This window comes from Maylandia zebra, linkage group LG7 (genome assembly GCF_041146795.1).
Source record: "Maylandia zebra isolate NMK-2024a linkage group LG7, Mzebra_GT3a, whole genome shotgun sequence".
Taxonomy (NCBI): Eukaryota; Metazoa; Chordata; class Actinopteri; order Cichliformes; family Cichlidae; genus Maylandia; species Maylandia zebra.
Genome location: NC_135173.1, coordinates 41,230,260 through 41,254,263, shown reverse-complemented (window position 1 = coordinate 41,254,263; position 24,004 = coordinate 41,230,260). Strand labels below are relative to the sequence as shown.

Below are 24,004 nucleotides of genomic sequence, written 5' to 3'. Positions count from 1 at the left end.
AGTCTGTATTATAATGTCTGGTGTTTTCATGTTTGTTGGGTTTTTTTTTAAAATTTTATTTTATTTTGCGAGCTCCAGCCAGCCAGAGAATCCCCCGCCGCCCCGCCCTCTCCTCCCTGTGCCACAAGCAGCAGGCGCACCTCGCAAACGGAGGGCGCCCTTACTCCCAGCAAATGGCCGACAGAAAGCCGATCGGTGCCTATGCCATTCCCAATATGCACTGGCTGAAATCGGGGCAGCATGAGTACGAGGGGGCAACCGCCCATGTCGCCCATATCAAAAACCACTACTGCTACCTGGCCCCCTGGCAAAACTTTGCTAGACCCGCCCCTGCACAGTTACCAGCTGTCAGCTACGTAAAAAGTGATCCTGGTGTTATTTGTCTCTCAGAAACAGCTCATAACTTCCCTTCAACTCATTCATGTCACCTAAAAGGTAAACCTGTTTCTCCATCACCTGTTCAGCTCTGATGATTCAGTAAGGACATCTCCTGGTTTCATCTTCATGTTTCCCTCTCACCAGATAGCCAAACCAATATCATGACCAGCAGTTTTACAGCTGTGGCTCCAGCAAACATCAGCTGATACTAGAAATTAACATTAAATAAATTCAACAGCTGATCAGCTTAAACGTGCTGCTGTTGTTTAGCGCGACATTCACTGGTTTCCTCTTTCTGGCGCAAAGTGGGCGATAAACAAGAGAGACGGGACTTGCGTCAGAAACACCGATCAGCTGATCATTGATCAGTTTCATGATTGAAGTAGCAACAGGAGAGGGAGGGGAAGAGAATGAGAGAAGAAGATGCCGCTGACAGCGTAAAGACACAGAATAACTCCAGCTTTGGGTCTTTTTTTTAATTCTAGCTGAAGTAGGGGACAAACTGTGTTCCTTTTCAGCTCAATACAAAACACGTAATATTTTCTCTGAATACGAGACAATTCCATTTTTACAGGACGGTTGGCAACTCTACTAACTAACCTTTTGAATAAAATAAAGTTCACTATTAGTAACATCATAGCACCCACCCAGCTGTATAGACACTAGCTAGTATGCAGTTATTGTAACTGACTGTAAAAAGTCAGTCAATTTATTTGACCTTTGACCCAGATAGACTGCAGGGGATAACTTCTCACCTGAAGTTCAGTTCACCGAATACCAGCGGCCGCCTAGGATCTCTCCTCCTCCGGCTCACCTTTCCCTCATCCACCTGCTGGCCTCCACAACTTGCTGATTGTGCAGCAGATTCCAGGAGGAAGAAGTTGCTAATTTCATTGCTATTTTATCCCAATTTACTGCAAAGCTTTAGGGCAGACAGAAACAAAATAAAAGGAAGAATAAAAGGAGTGCATTTTCAACAGTATGTTTCAGTTTTTCTGCAGGACAAAGAAATTCTGCTGTGGGATTACATTTTAAGAAATGGAAGTGCAAAACTACAGATAAAGTTCTTGTTGCCCTAACAGTCCTGTAATAATAAAACTAAGTTTTTGCTTATTTTACATTTTATTTATTTAGTATTTTTCTGTGAACTATCACAAATTATTTTAATTATTTCAATGTTTTATTTTGGTGTAGTATGAATGGCAATGTCAGGAGGAAAAACTGTAAAATTTCTGAAGAAGATTTTCAGAAATTTTCTGACTTTTGAGATTTTGGACTTTTCTACAGTGAAAAATCCAAATAATGCTTTAGCTGCTACTGCTGGAGACTGAGCCAGTATTTTACTTCATTACAAAATTCACACTGAACTGACTGGCCAGGTTTATAGAAATATATATGTGAGACCTGGAGTCATCATGACTTTGATTTGCATGGCATGTGGGTTCCGTGTGTTGGGAATCATAATTGGCAAGAATGTAGTTCTGCAGGAATCTATTGAGAGCAGCTTGAATACCTTTCTGCCTCACTCTCTTTGTTTTTCTCTCTCCCGTGCCTCTCTTTCAATATTCTGTCCACACATGTGTTTGTTTCTATTTTTTTTATATCCTGGTTTTTCTAGCTTCTTCCGTCTTTCTGGTTGTGCTTGATGTGAGATTCTGCCAGAGCATCAAAAGAAACCCGATTATTAACGAATGCTAATAAGGTCTCTCCATAGGTAGGGGGGATCATTCATGATTCTCAGTGCTGTAAACACCTTGTCAAAGAGCTGAGATGAGGGTGACTATTTCACAGAGCTAGCAGCTTTACTGATCTCTTTAAGGAAAGTGAATCAGTTTCTGAGAAAGTCAATGACCTATGAGAGGCAGATGTCACAGCCAGACCCTACATTGTTTAGGCCGACCCCGTTTCAGCTACGATGGTATTTGTCCATCAACATCTCCTTTGAGCGATTAACTGTGATTGCTCAAGTCACCAAAGGAAGCTCAACATTTAAGTATTTTATTTTATTTCAGTGCACTGATAAGAGCAGCTGTATTTTCCTACTGCCTTCAATAGCAGCTGTTTACCAAATTAATACAAAATGCGACATTTTTAAAGTAAGATTACTTTGCAAGAAATATCTGAAATATACACAATAAAATACAAAGTCATGTGTTCTTGAAGCCATCTGTATCTTTATTTTTCCTCAGAATTGTTTGTGTTCTTTGACACACAGAGGACAAAAAAAACCAGGTACGACAGGTATGTGAACAAACCAGGCAGACTTTGTGAACCAATCCTTTTGCCACATCATTTGTACACAATGCCTCTTTCCCTTATCATCATAGTATGACTCATCAACTTTATCCCTCTGTAGTTATGTCAACTTTTCTTTCTTTCTTTCTTTCTTTCTTTCTTTCTTTCTTTCTTTCTTTCTTTCTTTCTAGGTAAGTCATAAAAAATAAACCACAATCTGAAAAAAAACCCCAACCTTTAGCTGTTTTCATTCAAAGTTTCATATATTAATGTCAGTCTTCCACCACCGGTTGTATGTAAGCTACATAACTTCACAGCATTTGTATCATGCCACACATCACAGATCTTTATAAGGTGAAACTGGAGCAAATGATTTGGATGACAGCAAGTTTTGGTTGCCAAATACATACCACTCTTGCAATGTAACAGTTTGTTCATGTGAAGTAGTTTTCATTTTCCAGGTTGTGAGCCCTCAGGAACAATGATGTGTGCAAACATACGCTGAAATTTTGACGTCACATTTCTAACCTTTCTTCACTGTGCATTTTATGTTAATGACTAGCATCACAAATACAAATGGCAAAAAGCTATTTGTTGACAATCAGAGATAATTAATAATTTACACATGCATTTAATTCCAGAAAATGCAACATTTTTGGCTAAGGAGTTTTCAGCAACCCTTTATCGCTTTAACTAGAAAACAAAGGAAAAGGTTCACCAGGTACAAGTCTGATGCAAACAAGGAATGACAGGAACTCTAGAGACCTTAAAAAATAACAACTCACACAAAGTCAGACATAACCTGCACTTCCTGATCCTGTTGAAGAAATATTGCACATACCAATGTTATATGTGTCATAAATTTCAAACGGATACAGAGAGTGCATACGTTTTGAAAATATGCCTATTTTTTCATGAATTTAATTGCATTTACTAGATTTTTGTGAGAGAAATAGTTTTGTTTGGGTTTCTTGTTTATGCAAAAAAAGTAGGTAAGTGTTTTGACTAATACTTATCAAAAAGATAACTGTGTTAGAAAATAGAATAAATTAATTTATTTGACATCAGTAAGGACAAATATTAGTCAAAATTTGTCAGAATCCTCATTCATTTAAGAAACACTAGGACCTTTATGCTTTTGAAACTTTATATTGCTAAAGTGTTTAAAACCTGAACTTGTGAGCTTGACTAAAACAAAAGAATCTTAAGTATAAACTATAGGCAACTGACAATATGTGAAAAAATAGGTTACATATAGTACTAAATTTAGGAGCAAGATTATAAAGAACTACAGCAAAAGCTTCCAGTTTTCTCAGAGACTATCTGCCACTCTCTAGTGGCCAATTAATGAAACCACTAGAATATTCTTAAGTAAACTGTTCACGTTTTATAAAACTCTGCACCCAGACTCTGCCTTTGATGTGTGGTTCACTTGCCAATCATTTCTCACAGCATTGCTTTACAGCAAAAAGGGCCTTAGCTCAAATCTGCCAGAGTTTTCATGGTGTTAGAGGAGACTGTCATTTGGCTTGTCAAACTTCAAACACATGCAGTGAAAAAGTGAAAAAAGTAAAGAATAAAAAAATAGCTATTAACTTTCGATGATGTTAAAAGTAAGACAACCCTTTAACATCTGAAGGGAAATGTGTAGATTCTTTATTGACACAAATTTTGTGGACTGATGGCTGACTTGATCTTTATTTAAATCTCATCAACAGTTTGAAATAATACAATATGAGAAGCTAAATGTTCTTTTCAGCATCTCCAACTATTACCAAATGTCTCCATCAGGTGGCAGTGTTGAGCCAGAACAGAACACCTGACGTTTTTAAGCGCAAAGCAGTGGACTGAGAAGACTGCATACAGAACAGTCTTGTTATTTGGAGACTATGTAGATGCACGGAGCTCCCACAGCCACTAGGGGGGCCCCACGCTGCAATCTCAGCCACAACATACAGCACTCTTTATATTTTTCTTGCAAGGAGCCAGACCTTTCAGAAAGTCTTGAGTAATAGCTCTCCAGGCTTTCTGAAGGTCTTTCAAAGTTTTTCTTTGGATAATGTCTGATTTTTCACTCATTTTCAGTCCAACCAATTTACCTGACCATCAAATTGTTGTCCGTATATTCGTGGAGATCAGGACAGAGGTACAACAATGAGTGTCTGCATCATGCAAACTCTGCTTTCATCTAAAAAAAACAAACAAACCTGCATCTTCCATGTATGCGTGCACATTATTTGCTACACGTCTTTCTTTCTTACCTATCAAATTATAATGAAATTAGGGGTTAAACTTAAAAAAAGAAAAGAAAACTAGTAACACCCAGACTCATTAATATTAATTTTATTTTGCAGTCTTTTAACGACATTAAACATTTTCATGTATTCAGCTGAGAATCGTGGAAATATTAACGTGAACATGGAGGCAAAATAGAATAGAAAACATATGCATAAATATATGTCTTTTTTAATTTTATTTCTATTTCCACTTGAATAAAAAATATATATTTTCTCTCCAAAACAAATGCAACTTCATAAAAAAACATTTCCAGATTTTGTGTGTACTCGTGTCTTAATTTGAAATCTTACCAGTGAAGACATGCTGATATTCCTGTATTTGAATTAAAGATATTTTTGACCCTAAATCCATAAATCCACGCAAAACCGAGCGGAAGTTTGGCTTTCCTGACAGGAAGTTGTCAGCAGTGTTATTGTTGCTAGTGGGGACTGTTGTGTTGTGAAAATGGCGACATCTCGTCGCTCCTCTCAGCAGCAGCAGCCGCCAAACTCCCTCCTGTCCTCCCCGCCCCGTTGCTCCTCTCACCCTGTCACCCCGTCCAGCTCTCTGCTAGCATCCATTGATGATGCCAGCTCCCTTCCCCACGGAGCCGCGATGGAGAACACCGGTGACGGTGAGGTAACACCAGCCTCTCCCACCACAACCTCCCCTGCTTTGGCCCTCGCTACCAGTAGCAGCAGCAGCACCACCAGCAGCAGCAGCAGCAGCACCACCACTAGCAGCAGTGCTAGCTCCCCGACCACCACCGAAGGTAGCGGCACCAGTCCCGGTTCTACGCCCGACTCGAGCAGCGGGAACCCGGGAAGCAGCGGTGCAAACGGTTCTTTCAGGGAGTTGTTTGAAGCCTGCAGAAATGGTGATGTTTCCAGGGTGAAGAAACTCGTGGATGCGGTGAATGTGAGCGCCAAAGACATGGCTGGACGCAAATCGACACCCCTGCATTTTGCTGCAGGTAAAGACAACGAAAACCACTTTTTTTCCTTTTAATTGAATCAGGCTTCTTTACAGGCTGTCTAGCTGTAAGGTGCGTTTAAGGTGTGGGAGTGACCAGGAAGAAAGTAATATTAAAATCCACGAGTGAGAAGCAAGCACATGCTTTAGCAGTAGATTACTCATCAAGTTTTTAAGGAGCAAAGATCTGACATACACTTCTAAAGAAGAAACAAAACACTCAGCTAATGTCCGAAACATTAAAATTAAATATCTAATATTTAATTTTTAGTCAAAACCACTTTTCAGCCTCATTAAACCATAAAACCAGCTCATGATCCATTAATTTGCTGCGCTCCTTAAATTAACGATCAATTTAGTCTGTAAAATTGGATTGCATTCCAGTATAATGTAACCGTGTTCACCATAACTTACCGCGGAGTACGTTTTGCTTAATGTAGAGCTGCCTCCGACTCCTTGTACTTTCCTACAGAGAAAACAGAGAAACATCTTCCTGTGTTACTGCGTTGTTACACTACACCCAGTCACACCCAAAATGCCATTAATAATTGATTTCCAAAGGAGAAGCAAATTTTACGTGCCAAATGTGTGGAGAGAGGACACAAATTAAATAATGAGCGCATTAAATAACATCGTGGTTGAGTAATGGTGCGGTGTGTGTGTGTGTGTGTGTGGCATTTGTAGATAGAGGCATATGGTAATTTGCATTTTTAATATGTTAAATGTTTGCAAGCTGGCTTAAAAAGGGCATGTGACATTTAAATGGAAAACAGAAACAAATAATTGAAGAAACTAGAGTGATTTTATATCTAAAGACTCAGAAAGGTGCATGTACATTATTTACATGTTCCAGTAAAACAGAAAATATAAGGTTTAAGTGGTTGAGCAGATGTAATATAATCCACTGGTTGTCCAGCTGTGTTGGACGTTTGAATCTTCAAACTTACCTTTTGTGCAGTGCATGTGTGGAAATCATTTATATATGCATTGACATTAAAGTCTGCAGCAGGTAAACAGTCATCACTGTGACAGAACATCGACCTTAGTTTAGCTTCATTTAATGAACGCCTCTGTCACAATGGACTGTTCGTTTTTCCTTGAGGAAGAAGAGCATGAATGCTTTTTCTAAAAATGCTTTTGGCAGGCCAGAAACAAAAAAGAAAAACATGCACAGCTGTTTTACATCACAAGCCTTTCTAATCCTCAGTAGCCTGAGCCAAATTAACAGATTCTCTTGAGTTACAAAGTGAGTTTGAGACAAAACTGGAATGTAAATAGGAAAAAAAAACATAATTAAATGACTTATTTATTGTAGATGAACATGAAAAATTTACGTGATTAAACAGTAAAACTAAGTCCAGACCTGCCAGACAAGGCTGTTGCAGTAACGTGTTTTTAGTGCTCTGGCTTCATAGTTGATCTTCTGCTTTTATTTTCAGCACTCGTCTCCCTTTCTGCCTCTCTTTTAGGTTTTGGGCGGAAAGATGTGGTGGACCATCTGCTTCAGACGGGTGCTAATGTGCATGCACGAGATGACGGAGGTCTCATCCCGCTGCACAACGCCTGCTCATTTGGTCACTCTGAGGTGAGGCTTCATACCATGTTAATGTACTCATCAGAAGACTTCTGTCATGTTTGCATTCAGGAGGGTTTACCTTGTAGTGACGTAAGTAGATGCTTCCTAGATGAGTTTTAAACACCACACTCTCTTCTTCACCTCACAAGAGAAGTGTAGAAGAGAGGACTGCCAGGGTGGAGTGGGTGGAGATGAGTGTCAGGGGTGATTTGTGACAGAACGATGGCAGCAAGAGTGAAAGGGAGGGTTTACAAGATGGTGGTGAGTGCTGCTATGATGTGTGGTTTGTAGATTGCAGCACTGAGGGAAAGACAGAAGCATTTCTTGAGGCAGAGATGAAGATGCTAAGATTTTACTGACCGAAATTGATCATACAGGATGTCAAGGCACTCTTTTGTACAACAAATTATGAAATGGATTTCAATTGAAAAATTATTGTACAAGTAGAACATCCATCTATCTTCTTCCGCTGGAGGCTATCCCAGCTGTCTTAGGTTAAGCGGCAGTGTACACCCTGGACGGGTCAGAGAGTCAAGTTCTGCTTGGTTCAGCAGTGCTCTCCCCTCGATGCTCTCCACAACCAGAAATCCACCTGGTTCTTCATCCATCTAAACTTCATAGATAGGTCAGCTGACATATAATAGGTAGGTATTGGTTAATTGGCTGAGTCACGCCCAAGTAAATACCGGACTAGATCATTACTGATGAGGAGGAGGGGGGGTGACACAACCCCCATATGTCTGAAAATAACACATGCATGAAATGCATAAGGAGGATGCTATAAATATACACACAGGTTAAAAAAAAGGGGGGGGGGTCTTTAATGGTAAAAGCACATTTGTTAACAGATCCTTATTTATGTCTCTAAAATGTAAAATATCTAAAATTTAGACTTAAATTGTAGACTTAAGATGAGATGTCTAAATCGTTACTTCTTTGGCTAAAATAATAAGATTAATTAAATAAACATTACTCATGTGAGAGTAATTTAACTGGTAAAAAAAGAAAAAAGGTGTAGTTCATAAAAACTCACTGATAGAAGAATCCTCATTCATACCTCTGGGGTGCAGACTCTTAAAACGGAATATCCAAGATGCTTCTCTTTTTTTCCGGATAAAATTTATATTGCCACCTCTTTTTTTCTGTTTCCTGTCTTGTATTTAAGCAATTTTTACAATGTTTTACTATGACCCTGATGAAGGCCACAAGCCGAAACGCGTAGGTCAATTATTAAAGTTGTTCAACTTCCCTCAAGTGTTGCTGGAGTTCCTGCTTTGTGAATTCTTTTATCCTCTCCATGCACCTTGGAAGCAAGTGAAGTTGTGCCAGAAATTTTTTTTTTGCTGCGATTTATCTTCATCCATCTAGCCATGCCTGACATTCATTCAAGTTTTTAATCCAACTTTAACTGGATTTATATCGAGTCACACACAAAGTTTTTTATATGTCGCCAAAGAAGAAGTTAAAATGAGCTCCTAATGAAGGTTCCAGCTATACAGATTACACTGAGCATATCTGGAAAATGACTCTCATTCCCCCATTCTTATTCTGCTCATGAGTGAGCATGCAGATGTTTTGGATTATCTCTGACAGATGTGCTAATCCTTTTTGTCTTCCTGGCTTTTTACTACAGTAATCAATCCAGCATTCACGGTTTCAAATGTTAGAGAGCTTTTTGGAGCTTTGTTGGAGAGCACAGAAAATTGGAGCAGTAATGCAAATGTATTATCACAGCAGTGGTTAACATTTTGATGACAGATACTTGGAAACTAAAATTGATCACTCACACACAGCTAAAACATTGAAAGTGGACAACTGCCTTGTTTTTTTTAAATCAATTTATCTGTGTCTGGATTATGGCGGGGCGATATGGCCAAAAATATTTATCATGATATATATTTGAAAATTTGAGATAATGATATAACTGACGGTATAACTGACGCAAGACAAAACTCCACAACTTTATTAGTGCAAAAAAAACCAAACAAAAAACAAACCCCATCAATGTATTTTCACTTAAACAAGCAGCTGTTTTTTTTATGTGCATTAAAGCTAATTCCTTGCTGACAGTTTAACCAAAAGGCATTTCCAGTGGAAATTGGCCGACATGTCCTCAGCATAACCATGTATAATATTCACAAAACTTAAAAAGAGGTTATACACACACAATGCGGTAATATTATGTTGAAGCACAGCACGTATCACTCCGCGAGGCTCCTGCCTACAATAGCCATAATTCTCCGACAATCCATCAAGCGGTGCAGCTTTGTACTAAAACATTTTTTGACAGATTTTCGAGCGCCGTGTACGACATAAACTCGGTTCGAGGTCAGCACAACCAGAATTCATACATAAGGCACACGGGATTATAAGGGGCACTGTCGATTGTTCAGAAAATCAAAGGAATGATTTTAAGTGTGCCGTATTTTCCGAAAAACAGTAATAACGACGGCCCGCTAGCATGCGCTACCAGAAATTGTGCTTTGTTGTGTATCTGACAGATAAAAGCCAAAACCAGTTCCACAGCACTGAAGTTGGAGCATTTTTACAAATCAATTCTGGTTCATTTGTTTCATTCAACAATCCGCTTTCGCCCTCCTCATTCTCTGTCGCCGCCATGCTTTTTCCGCCATGTGCGTATGAAAACAAAGGCACTGCGCATGCGCGTTTTGCCCATATTCTACTGGTATTACCGTGAACGGTATGATTATGGCTCAGCCCTAGTCTGGATCATGATGGCAGTCCAGACTTTCCTCTCTCAGCTGGGAAAGGGAGAGAGTGGACGCTGAGGTGTTCCCAAGTTGCCTCACGGGAATTGTCTCTTCACTGTGTCCTGCTTCTGTTCTGGGGTCTCCTCCCAGTTGGACATGGCCAAAACACCCCACCTAGGAGGTATCCCAGGTAGTATGCCTGAACAACCTTGACTAGTTGTTTTCAGTGTGAAAGAGTCATAGCTCCAGAATGACTAAGCTCCGACTAAGCAACTTTCTGTAAGGGAGAGCCTAGACACCCTTGGGAAGCTGATTTCCATGGCTTGTATCTGCAGTCTTATTCTTTCGGTCATATCCACTGCTTGTAACCATAGGTGAGGATAGGGACGTGAATTAACTAGTAAATCAGCAGTTCCACTTCCACGCTCACCTCTCTCATTACCACAGCTGACCGTTACAGCATCTGAATGACCTCAGAGTTCACTCTGTCAGTCTCCCACTCCCTTCTTGCTTTGCTTGCCTTTGGATTGAGTGGTGGTCAGAGGTGGAGGCCTTGGCATTCCTATCTTTTATTGTTTTTTTAAAGTGTAGCAATTATAAAAAAAGATTGATGTAGCCTCTGTGACATCACCTACTGATTTATGAAATCTTTCGAAACGTAATTATCTGGCTGTTTAAAAAATCAGAGAGAGAGAGGGTTAATGATAGCTGCGGCTAGATTGCAGATTAGCAACATGCAAACATGCTTACTTCTGCTAAAAAATGTGGATATGTAGAACTAGAATCTGAGCGATTACTTTAGGCCATTAGAGGAGCTGCAGTCTTGGACCATCTATTTGTCTTCATTGTTCAGCATTCTGGGTGAGGTTTTCCAGGCATGTCCCCGGGGCAGACCCAGGACAGGCTGGAGAGATTATATCTCTCGGCTGGCCTGGGAACGCCTTGGTATTCCCCCGGATAAGCTGGAGGAGGTGGCTGGGGAGAGGGAGGTCTGGGCCTCTTTGCTTAGGCTGCTGCCCCCGCGACCCGGCCTCGGATAAAACGGATGAAGATGGATGGATGGATGTTCAGCATTCTGCTTTGCACTGCTTGTCAGCAGTGCAAAGGTAAAGTGTTCTGTGGCCATTATGCTCGTACGACAAAAGTGTGAACACATTCTCTCAATCTCTTTCAGTCCCACCTCTGTTGACACATCACATCCACTGCTGCAAGCCGCGCTTTGGTGACGTTTCGGTCAGTCGTGCGCTCCTCGATTTTTGTAACCTTGCGTGTTTTGCTGTTGCTGCAAAAGTGCTGTACAGCCAGATTAGGTGTGGTTGTGCGATGTTGTCACCAATACAACATTAATTTTAAGAGTATGTTGTTAGATTTTCACATTTGTTTTGCAGGAAAAAAACAACTCAAACTTCAAAGCAAAGCAGTTTGTAGTTTGACTTTTTATTTTCAAACTGTTGCTCTGTCTGTGTCACACATGCAATTATTACATGTTATAAAGTAAAAAAAAAAAAGAACGATCTGAACACCCATATGCCACAACCTTTTTATCGTAGGTGGTGTCCTTGCTGCTGTGTCAGGGGGCTGACCCAAACGCTCGAGACAACTGGAACTACACTCCGCTGCACGAAGCCGCCATCAAGGGCAAGATAGACGTCTGCATAGGTGAGCACACAAAACACACATGGTAAAAATGCCAGGCCATGACCTGTACAAAGGGGTTTGCATTAATGACTCTCACTCAAAAAGTATGCATTGCACAGCAACCATCAGTACATTCAAAAATGTGTTTAGTGGCATTTGAAGGTCTCGGTATTGCTATTTTTCTTGTGTCTGTTGGCCCAGTAAGATTGAATTAACCGGTCGTGTGAACAGAAGCAAAACAGAAAACAGTCAGTGCTCGAACTGGTTGCCATAATAGTATTCTAGTTTGCTGCATTGCTCCTTTGGGTACAGTAAAAGCCAATGTTTATTTTTTACAGTCATTTAAATATATTTTCTCATCTTCGTTGATAATGCTTTGGGAAATTTTTTTTCCTAAAAATTAAAGTTTGAATTGAAGAGGTGTGTTTGTGCAGCAGCTCACAAGCTGGAGTTTGAAATGTGTAATCATTATATAGACATTATATTAGAAACTTTAACGACCCCAGCCCATGCTCTATACTGCTATGCTTTTATTTCCCAGTTAGCTTAAAGCAGCAACTAATCTGTAAACTGTGTTACTGCCTATTGTTAGTCCCCCACCCACCCCACCCCACACAGGGGACAAAAGGAGCATTGATTTTTTTTCGTCTTACTTGTGAGTTCACATTCCTGTTGAGATGGTGCAAAGCGATACTAAAGTGTTTGATCCCTTCAGTCCACAACGACCTCTGTTTGGCCGTCTCTGTCATCACGACTCGTTGTCTGCCTGTCAGCAGCAGAAAGGAAAGTACCTTTCAAGACGGTCTATACCGGGCTGACCGATAACAGCGACTTGCTGAGCAAAAATAGAGTCTGAGTAGGCTGCGCGATGGTTTTGAAGAAAACAACATTGCATTTATTTATTGATTCATTGATTTTTAGTTCCCTGCCCTTTTGTTGTGGGTAGGCAGAGTCTTAACTATGGTGAAACTTGCAGGTTCTAGCCTCACGGGTGCTTGTAATCATTTATTATGGATGCTCTCGCAGCATATCTGCACCGGGAGATTTGTGTGATTTAACCAGCTGTGTGTAGAGATTACATGTAACCAAGTGTCACAGACAGTCTTAAACAAAAATAAAAAAGCCAACTTGTATCCTGGGGTAACGTTTGTCTCACACGCATCTCAGATGAAATTGAGTTGCAGCCATTCCATGAGACAGGTGAGCGATGGATTCCAAAAAGGCTTTCTGGGTGGATTTACAAATGAAGATTCAATTCCACAGAAAAATAGACGAGCTGTGTTACTGATCCCCGAGGAAAATCAGAGGTAAACACGATTGGCCACAAACATGAAAACAATCTGAGCTGTAATCTTTATGATGTTTGTGGAAAAGTATTGCTCAGGATGAGGACTAAGAACAAATGACTGCATGAACACTCAGTGACACCTCGCCTGGAGTGCTGAGAGCAACAAGGAGGAAAAGTTGTGCCAGTCTTTTTTCTTTTTTTCATAGTTTCTGCAGGATGCCAGGGCTCTGAGAGACTGCATAGCAGCAATGGGCTTTGTGGTGCTGTGATGATCCCTGAGAACCAACTTCGGTTTTATCGATTTATCAATAATTATGAATGAGACTGAAATTGAGGTAAAAAGGGTTAAATCTGCTGTTGACTTTCTCTTCACTCAGTCATGTTTAGTGTTGGTTTTCAGTCTAAGCAGTGCTTGATTTTAAAACTTTCTGAAAAACTTTAGAAATGAGATGAATTCAGAAACTTCAAGCTGAATCATACCAGGAAATAAAGACTTCACATTTCCAGGTTCAGTTTGGCATCCTGCAGTCGGACTTTTAATGAATTTATGAACGACACACTTTGTGTTTTATTGTTTAATTATATTGACATGACATTTTAAGCACAGCATCAGTTGCAAGTGAAATTCTCTGTGGTAGCTCTTTATAGCAGCTGGCTTTGTTTTACAATGGCTCATTTAAGGTCTTTACAGAGCCGCACTGATGTATTGGCTAATATTTGCTATTTGTTGATGAATTGATATGTGCATTTATAACAGCCAAAAGATTCTTTGTCGGTGTTGCATCTTTGTAACAGCTGGTTTAGGGTTTCTGTAACAGCCAGTTTTGAGTGTCCACAGCACCCGGTTTAGGGTTCCCCAACATCCGTTTCGCTTTAGGGTCTGTACAACAGTTTGTTTAGACTGTTTGATTTAAGGTCCTAAAACAGCTGACAGTACCAGCTGTGTGACCCTCTCTTTTTCAGTGACTGTCTTATAACCTTGACCTCCTCCCACGTTGCTTTCTAGAGATGTGTTTAAGTGCCCGTCTTTACTACACAATTTTTTGTTTGTCCCCGTACTGTACTTAATCAAATTTGACGTTGTTTGCATTCGATCAAATATCGCAGTGAGAGTAGCCGGGGTCTGCAACCTTTAAGACCCAAAGAGCCATTTGGACCCGGTTTCCATGCAAAAGAAAACACTGGGAGCCGCAAATAGTTTTTGACATCTAAAATAAAGATAACACTGTATATATTGTTTTTTACCTTTATGCTTTGTGTGAACAATTAAGGTGTGTTGCTTATGAAATCCATGAAGTGCTACAGAGAAAATTACATTTTATTTATGTAATTAGCACATTTTGAACTCTTAAAGAAATATAACAAAAGGAAAGACACCCAGCTGAACCAAAATGATCCAGCAAACATAAACTGTTGTGAGCCGCCACCCTTATGTCGCCTTTGGGCTTTTGGAGCCTTGACATGACTTTTAAAAAATAATTCGAAAAAAAGCACTATGCTGCTGAAAAATGAAAAATAGATATTTGCAAACTTCTGCCTAAATATGTATTTTACCTGGTTAATGTGTGTGGGGGGGCGTGGTCTGCAGCGCCGCTGCAGGGGAGGAGGACGCACCTGAGCGGCACCCGCAATCACGCCTTAACGTCTGTGCCGTCTATGCTGTTGTTGGTATGTGTTGGCTGTGAGCTGAAAAGCTACAGCCGGCTGTATGCGTCAGCAACCGTGTGTGAAAAGTGGTCAATAAAGAGATGCTGAAAAGCGTGTTCACGCAAACATCGTCGGGTCTGCCGTGATATGTTTACAATGGGACTTCTGCTCCTGAACCTCTGCGCACAGCGTCTGCAAATTGGGGCTGTAAAAGTCACTTTCATCTTTACGCAGGACTGTAAGCTGTCGTCTGTGAGGCGTGAGCGGTGTTTGTTTTTAACAAAGTTCACGGTGGAGAACAGCTGCTGACATAATGTGGATCCAAAGATCCATAACTGGCCTACCTGGGGTTGAAAGTCTCGATAAATGCACGGCGTTTCGCCCGGTACACCGGCTTCCGCAAGTGTGACGCTTATTTTGAGCGATGAAAAAATAATAAAATATAATTTTATTTTTATATTTCAAAATTACAATAATCTTCCAATTTAGAATTACAAGTTAAAAAAAAGAACTAACATAAATAAAATACACTGCAGCTAAATACTTCTAATTTATTTTCCCAAACTGCGCAGAGCCGCACTATAAGGACTAAAGAGCCGCAGGTTGCCGACTCCTGCTGTAGTAGATGGAGCTAAACAGAGAATATTTTGTAATATGCTATTCAAGCAAAATGCAAATATGTTTTTTTTTAAGCAATATGTTGTTTGAATTTGATTGAACATGCCATTTGCTCATTTGCAACAGCAACTGAAACTTGCAGCCTAATATGAAAAGTTTGGCACACTTGCTATACCAATAATCACTTCTCAGATTTTATTCTTCAGGGTGAAACGATAGATTTATAAAGTTTGTACAGTCAGAGTTTTCTGACTCTGACATAGTGTATATATACAAGAAAACCTCATGAAGCAAGTAAGCAAGCTTTTAAGACAGCAGTTGGAAAATGTTTACAGGCTAAATCTGTTTAGATCAGGCTTAATGCTATGCAGACTTTTTGGGGATTATTTCAAGGACACAAGCAGCCTTAGTTGTTTGTGTCCTTATACACTGTTATACAGTGCACCGAAAGGCGCTTTAGTAAATATTAGTGCCTTCATTTTGAGAAAACACGGCCTAATAATTGTTTTGAACCAAGAACCTAATAAATATGTTGTTTGCTGCCAGTTCAGAAGGCACATATTTCCAGGTCACATAATCAAGTGGTGAGGTAATTTAAAAATCTGGCTGCCATCCTCAAAAGCATTTCTTTCTCTTGCCTTTGGCACAAAGGAAAAATGCAATCCGCATTTCCACTCACCATTCTTCTCCTGGATGTGTGTGTCCCTGACTGCACAATTTGCAAAGCTGAATAGATTTTCTGCAAGATTTCATAGTAAGAATTCAAATTAAAATACAGATGATCTGATGTCTGTTAATTTTAAATATATTTTTAAACAGTGCTTTCATAGATCTAATAAAGCTGCAAAGGTAATTTAGATTAAATTTTGTTATCAAAGCGACATAACCTTTGCTTCAAGCGCTTTTTACTCCATGTCTTTGAATAAAAACAATTATGCTCATTTCTAGCTCCACATTCTTGTTCCAAGACTCTAATCAAGTATGTTTTGAACAAGTCACAATTTTGAAATGACCTCTGTGTTCTGTACTTATCAAAGGTCTTCTTCCCCAAAAGTTCTCATTCGTTGCCCCTTGCCTGGCTTCCATAAACAGAACCCAGGGCTTTTATACTTTGGCACTGCATGAGATTACCGTATGAGGAAATATGTCCTGATCTGATGTCAGTTTTGGCACAGGACTTGAAAATATATTGTAAATCAAGAGAGATGCCTGAAGCCTGAGCTTTTAATTTACAGGGATTAGTTTTACATAAGCTTACCAAATGATTATGCACAGAGGTTCCTTTTTGAACTGTTACAAGTCAAGACCAGAACATGTTTTTGGATAAACCCACCAGCCCACCACATGCAGTAAAACTGCATCTATATTGTCAGATGTGGACCAGAAAAGGGACAGAGAAGATTTGGTTTGCAGCCCAAACTGCAAAGTTTACAACCAAACCGAGGCATGTAAACAAAAATCACATGGTCTTGCTTTCTTGCTTGTTGGACAGCGTTTTAGTAGCCTGTCATCCTGCCAGGCTAAAGATTTAGCAGCTCTGATTTGACTGTAAATTCAGCTCAGCGTGATGGACGCTGTAAGTAAGAAGTAAGAAATTAATCTCTCATTACTCGACTTGCATATTTTCAGGTTCAAGGTTAAGAGAAAATCACATTGACATGAGGATATTTCAGATCCTGAGGCAGCCATGCTGAAGACGATAGCTTCCAGTGATTCCAATGACAGTTCCGTATGTGGATTATTTTTATTCTTTCCACTGCTTCTTTGTTCGCGAGGGGACGCCACGGCGGATGGAGCCGCATGTTTGATTTGGCACAGGTTTTTCTTACGCCTCATGCCCTTCCTGACGGAAATCTCCCAGGGATTTGTGTCTCTTCCCGGTCTCGAAATGGGACTTGTTCATGTGTTAGCTGAATGTGTTAACCACAACACCATGAGTATAAACCACTACAGGGCCATCCACCTCTGGGTGCTGCATTAATGAACCACAATGATCTATTTGATAAAAACAATGTGATTGTATCCATGCATGCATGGAGTTGTGAGGATCCTTATCCATGCATTTTATTTTATGGAATCCATGGAGCCTGATGGGTGGAGACAGCTTTTCTGGTTAAAATGTCTCTTAACCATCCAGCTAAGGCTGATGTCAATTTATTTTTCTATTATTTGAAGGTAATAGAAAATCATTTAGTTTAGGAAATGTCAAAAAAGCGAACGTTGCCGTCACAATTCCACTGAAGTGGCATCTTTAAAGAGACTGTTTTTTACTTTTATCTATTTGAACAATTCTTGTTTTTGAGAAAATAATTGGTATTTTTGTCTAGATAAATGACTTAGAAATTGCAGTTTATTATTTTTTTTCTCCTCCCTCTTAATTAATATTTTCAGAACAACAGTCCTCACGTAATTTGGTGCTCCATGCATTTATTCAGATCATATTGTTCAACTTCCCAGTTATCACTGTGTGGCCCGCCGTGACGGAGCAGAAGAAAGACCTCCTTATCTTTACTGTATGATGTGCATTTTGAGCAGATAAAAGCAAAAGATTTTCTTAAAGAAAGGCTTTCACTGTGAAGTGTTTCCAAGAGAACTCTGTGCAACAAAAGGCTGCTGGATTATAGCAAAACTCTGAATCATTAGATTAACTAATATTGACACCAAAATCATTAAACAGGACTGCTTCTTGGCTTTGGGTTAATCATGCATCGTATTTCTTGTTCGTCATCCGACTCCTTGGACCCAAAGGTTTTCAAACAGCTGAATTGGTTTGACCTTTCTGTTTTTGACTCAAGCTGTTTTGAACCTGCAAACAGCTTTGTAGGGGGCGAGACCTTTAGGGAGGGATGAAGGTGCCACACTTGAAGGGAACGGAGTACACTGGATTTATAGCACAAAATGACAAGAGAATGATTGCAAAATGGCATTACCCTATTATCGTCTTGGAAGCTAAATAGCAAGTGTTTTAAGTAGAACCTCCCACTTGCATTACTTACATTTACACATCTTAAAACCACTTTAGTTGAGACGGGCTGAGAAGGAGATATCTCTGTGCTCATTTTTTGTAAAAGTTGTTTGCTGAATGGTCACAGGTATCGGAGGCATTCGTAACTGTTGCAAATGTAACATTGTCCTGACAACTAATCTAGCATTTAAAAAAAGGATTTGGGTCGTTCAGAGTGGGCTTTTGCAGGTGTTACAGCACAACTACGTCCTCTGGAGACTGAACTCAAAATTAGATGCTGACAGTTGTGAATGAATTACAAGCAGCACAGACCGTATTGCAAGATGCATGAGCATTTCAGGCTGTGAATGTGAGATTGCGTTGCTGTATGGTTGTGCATCAGACTGTCGTTTCTCTCTCTGGCAGAGTATGGGCACATCTTTATACTCTCACTGTTGGATTGGGATTGGCGCAGAGTTAAATCATGTTTTTGTTGAGGGGTGAGTGGGTGAATAAGGTCTGCGTCAGTGCCGGGGCCGAAAGAGAGAGAGAGCACGTGCACGTATGTACCAAGATGCCTGCTTCTCTCCTCTTCTTCTGTGTCGGCTGTAAGCTGGGTGGTTTTAAGTGTACACAAGTGTACAAAGGGCATGTGCGCTGGGAACTGCTCAACACTCACAATAGTGGGAAGTGTTGTGGAAAGGAAGTCAGTAAGAGTATTGACATTAGCACCCTCAAAAGGGCTCATTTAAAAAGCGCAAGCAGTTTGTTATTCAGCTCATACCTGTTCGGTAGTCTCATGCCTCTAGCCTCACCTTGCTTTGTTCCTTTCCTTTCCTTTCCCCACATTTCCAGCTCTCTTGTTTTGTTTTGCTCTTCCTCCCCTCTTTTCGTCCTCTACCTCTCCCATCCACTCCAACTCTAAGCCCCCCCCCATCCCATGGTTCCCTCTCCTCGTCTCTCATGTCCCCTCCTCTCTTCGCCTCTCCTCTCTCATCTTGTTCTCCGCTGCATCGCTCAGTCAGTTGGAGAGGCAAGAGTCTCTCCACTCGCACTGCCTGCCCGCCTCGTCGCTGTTGCTGCTGCTGCCTCGATTAGCCGTAGCCTCTCTTCTCTTCCCTTTCATTTCATTTTTTAAACTTATATTCTCAGCTTAATCACAGCCTTCCCTTCCTCATTCTTGGAAGTGTGATGTGTTTTGCGGCCGGTCACGTAGCTGTTAAGTCCGCTGTTTCTCTCTGGCGGTGTGTTGTAGTGTAGCTTTTGCTTGCTTTTGTTGTGGCATGTCTGTTTACATCAGCAGCATGGGTCGCAGGGCAGGGGCAGCCAGGGGCAGCCGAGGGAGCAGCACTAGCAACAGAGGAGGAGCAGCTGGAGAAGGAGGAGAGAAATGTGAAACGGGACTGGCAGGAGCACTGCCAGGAGACACAACCGCGGGAGGTGGAACGGGAGGGATAGCTGAGGATCAAGTGGTAGAGAAAGGAGGAGGTCCAGGACGAGCAGTGTATGGAGAAGGATGTGGTTCAACAGTAGCAGCGGGAGGAGCAGGAGGTGGACTGGGAGGAAGTGTGTGTCGGGGAGTTTGTGTGTCAGTCCAGGAGCTTAGCTACTGTCTCTGTCTGCCCTGTTGTTGTACAGTGTTACTGCAGCATGGAGCCGACCCCAACATCCGCAACACGGACGGCAAGTCCGCCCTGGACCTGGCTGAACCCTCCGCCAAGGCCGTGCTCACAGGTCAGTTTCCTGTCTGTCCTTTAAACGCTGCGTACACTCAGAACAGCAAATATGTGTTTCTTTCTGTCACGGTGTGTGTTCTTGTGCAGGCTGCTTGTGTGTACTGCTCATAGTTTCTTGTGTGCCTTCCCAGCGCTCTTCTACTCCTGTCTTCACGCTAAGTGTGCCCACAACTTTCATTTCCTCTCTCTCCCAAGGTTTCAGGCAGCATCACCTTTTTTCTGCCTTATCTGTCACGCTCTCATTTTACAAGGCTGCGCTGCTCTTGTGTTCAGTGTGGACTGCACACCCATTGGTTACTACATCCCATTTTCTTTGTTTTGCTTCTCTCTAAGGCTGGAGTTTGTGGTTAGCGAGGTCGTGTCTCTGCTGTCTTTTTTGTTCTCTCTTTTTTATTTTCTCCGTTGAGTCTTTTTGGCTGAAGCTGCACTCATCGATCAGTCACTCAATAAACCATTGTTGAATTGTGTTGAATTTTTTTTTTTTGCTCGCTTGCCTTTCTCTCTGTAGTCCTTTATTTTTCCTTCTTTCCTTGCCTTTATTCACAGAATTATATCATGAACAGCAGCAAATTGATAAGAACTTTGCACTGCAGGTCCACATGTATTAGCCGCTGCAACACCCTAATCATCATTTCCTACACGGCTTGATGTGAGATTTAGATTTTTAGACTGAAATCACAAGAAACTAATAGCTAACATTCAAATCGTTTTGACTTTTCCCTTTTTTATGTATTAAATCATTTCCTTACGGTAAGGCAGTAGAAACAGGTTTTGACGTCCTCCAAGCAAAAGAAGGGGGGAAAAAAGCTTGCAGCGCATTAGTGACCAAAAAAAAAACTTTGCTGTGAAACTCAAGCTAATTATTGGTTCTTTCATTGTTATAAGCTCATAAAAGCAGCAGGACTCATTACACCTATTCAGTGGTAGAGGAACCACTGGGACATAGTTACAGCTTTTTAATGAGGAGCTTTTGAAAAATATATATTTTTAATAAATAGTTAAAACCCCCTTTTTATTATTTTATCTCAATTTTTTTCTTTTTCTTTTTTTTTTTTTTACATCTTTCCTTTCATTATCATCACTTGTTGGCATTGCATATGTGTTATTTTGACGATCAGAGCGCTTGTTTCACAGCGATCACTCAGATCGCAAAGGTTGAAAGACTGTGGGTTCGTATGGATCCGAATGTTTTGGTTCGCTGTAGTCTTAAGTAAGTAGACTTTTATATTCTCTTACTTTCGCTCTCTCTGGGTATTGATGTTGACTCTAAATCAGCACCCGCTTCTGTGTTTACGCTGAATTTCATCACCGTGCTGGTCCTCGCTGGTAAATGAGATGAACCTGGAGATACTACAGCGAGGAGCAGTGCGGTGTCAAAACAAGGCGCTCCACAGTATATTTGATAGAAAATGTTTACCGAACATTGCAGACTTAATTAAGTGTGCTTATACTTTATGTAATGACTCGAGGAGGCTAATAATGTAAACAACAAACCGACTGAGACCTGCTTCCAAATTGGGAGTATAGTAGTGCAGCTTACACTGCGCACTCGCACAGAAGCTCACAGGAAAAGGTTTTTTGTTTTTTTTTAAATGTTCTTCTCTGTGAACTACTTTAATTAGAATAACAAGGATGTGAGTTGCTTAGAACAAGGGATGTCAAGCAAAGATCTTGCATGTGGTATTTACAAGCAACATGAATGTCGTTATTGTGTGGTTATACATGCTGATTTGGCCCGTTCGCCAGCACAGTCAGCACAGTCAGCAGTTGCAGCAGTGGCTGTGACACGGGGCTCATGAAGGTAATTAAGGCATTTAAGCTACTTCTGCCCAAAGTCATAACTCAGTCAAGTCTGAACACATTTTAATTTAATTTAATTTTTTTAGGCTCAAGTGTGATTTACGCTTCCATGTGATAACTGGAAGAACTGCAAACAGAAACTGCTCAAAGTTAATTTGCCAGAGTTATCGCGATGCTTGAGGTTTAATCGACACCAATTGCCCATCATCAAATTCCTTTTTTATCGCATACACTGATTCAACTCACTGTTTGAGGACAATCTTTTTTTAGCTTAAAGCTGAAAGCAGTCTGGCCATTCAGCTCTGGTATCAAAAAGATATTTTCAACTAGACAAATGCCACCCATTAGATATTTTTTCTTTTTTGGACCATTCTCTGTAAACCATGGGGATGGTTGTGTGGGAAAATCCCAGTAGATCAGTAGACTCAGAGAAATACTCATACCAGCCAATGTGGCACCAACAACCATGTCATGTTCTGCTCCAGTCGGATGCTTGGTTGAAAGTGAAGCAGGTCGTCTTGACCATGTCTACATGGCTAAATACATGAAGTTCCTGCCATGATTGTCTGATTAGATATTTGTGTGACATGACATATCGGAAGGTAAAACTCCAATTAGGAAGTTGCTAAACAGATACAGATCTAGCATAGAGCTGAAAACATAAATGATGATGGACTGCTTGTGACTCTTTTCAGGAGAGGCAGATGTGTGTTGTGACATTTCTGTGAAAAAGTCAATAGTAAAGTATTTACAAGGACAGCTAAACCTGTCAGTTTGAAAATGTGTCATTTTCAAAAATAATCTGCTGACGCATTCAGGCGAAAAAATATAGCTACCGGTGAAAATAGTTGATCACCGGCAGTCTGAGTCTCCACGCCACTGCGAGTTCCCTTCATCCTGCGGTGGTTTTGTTTGTGGCTCGGCTCAAACAAATCACCACATCTTGTTTGTACCGTGAATTATGTTTTTAATAGTAGACACTAATTACCCACGCTATCATCCCGTTACATTGTCTCTGCACGTCACGCCATTCTGGAAGGATTGCGCTGTTGTAATTACTGTAGGAAGTGATGCGTTTAATGGGATGCACTGACTGACAGTTTTAGTATTGAATATATGGTCTGGGTTTGGTAAAGGCTGCAGGAAAAAAATGAGCAGGGAGAGTTATTGTGAACGTATGTACTTGTGTTTTTTATTTGTAGCCTGTGCCGTGCTCTACGTGACGGTATGGACCTTTTTCCCTCGTCCTATGTATTGTGTGTCTTAGATTTAAAGGTTCTGCTCTATTCCACTTCTCTGCCGCAGGCCAGCACAGCTTTCAGTCTGCAGTGATGGAAGTTTATATTGACCCATAAATTAGCTATACTGCTCTGCCACATCCAATAGGGTGCTCTTAGGAAAGTCTGTCCCCTGTTAGCTGGGGATGTGAAACGGAAAGGCAAAAAAATTCTGTTGATATATTTATTTTAATGTGGGTTCAAACCCCTCACACTGTGTTGTAATTTTAAAAAGCAACTCTGTCAGATGACATCTGCGAATTAGTTTTGGGGGTTTTTTTTGTTTATCTTTTGTGAAGTTCATCTCGCAGTTTGGTTTCCTGATCAGGATGAACATCACAACAAGACAGACCCGTGTGGACTGCCAGCTTTTTGTTCTGTTAATTTACTCAGGCGCTCCCCAGATGCTCTTTTTACACACACACAGCCAGGGAAATCTGCAGATTGCTGTTTCAGTCTGTTGCAAGCATCAGACACAACTACTCACGTCACACTAGGGGGTAGACTCACATGGACAGCTTCACTTCCTACGTTTCTGACAAGTATTTGATGAATAAAGCCCTGGTGTTGTGCTTCTTGTTGGTTGCAGAAGTTCAGTTGTGTTAGACTCTTGTGCTCGACCACATGACATGTTTCATCTGTTAAAGCATGCTCTGATTGGTATGCACAGCCTGTCAAAATCTGATTTAACAGTATCAGTTGCACAGAAATAAGGAATTAGTTCTGATAGAAATGTAAATTCTTCAAAGGAAAGAAAAAAGCTGGAGGTAAATCTGTCCTCATTACTCTAAGATGCTTTTGTAGTATGAAAGCGTAGAGAGTAGCAAGTTAATTACATTCCTTATCAGGTTACAAGGGAGAGTGCGCACAGGTTTGCTGTGAGATTAGCCTGTTGCTAAATGGTCAG

At 40.7% G+C, this 24,004-nt stretch overlaps 1 protein-coding gene across 2 annotated transcripts in view; it reads left to right on the top strand.

The window, feature by feature from the left end:
- The first annotated feature begins 5,321 nt into the window (after positions 1-5,321).
- The window catches only part of tnksa (tankyrase, TRF1-interacting ankyrin-related ADP-ribose polymerase a), a 108,993-nt gene continuing 90,310 nt past the window's right edge, over positions 5,322-24,004 (top strand). Inside the window, exons 1-4 of one of the 2 annotated variants that reach the window (XM_004538330.5) lie at positions 5,322-5,863; positions 7,332-7,447; positions 11,700-11,808; positions 19,923-20,018. In XM_004538330.5, coding sequence (XP_004538387.2) covers positions 5,356-5,863; positions 7,332-7,447; positions 11,700-11,808; positions 19,923-20,018 — 829 coding nt within the window. In that variant the 5' untranslated portion in view covers positions 5,322-5,355. The remainder of the gene's footprint in view (positions 5,864-7,331; positions 7,448-11,699; positions 11,809-19,922; positions 20,019-24,004) is intronic. The other variant, XM_004538332.5, reaches the window with a different exon arrangement.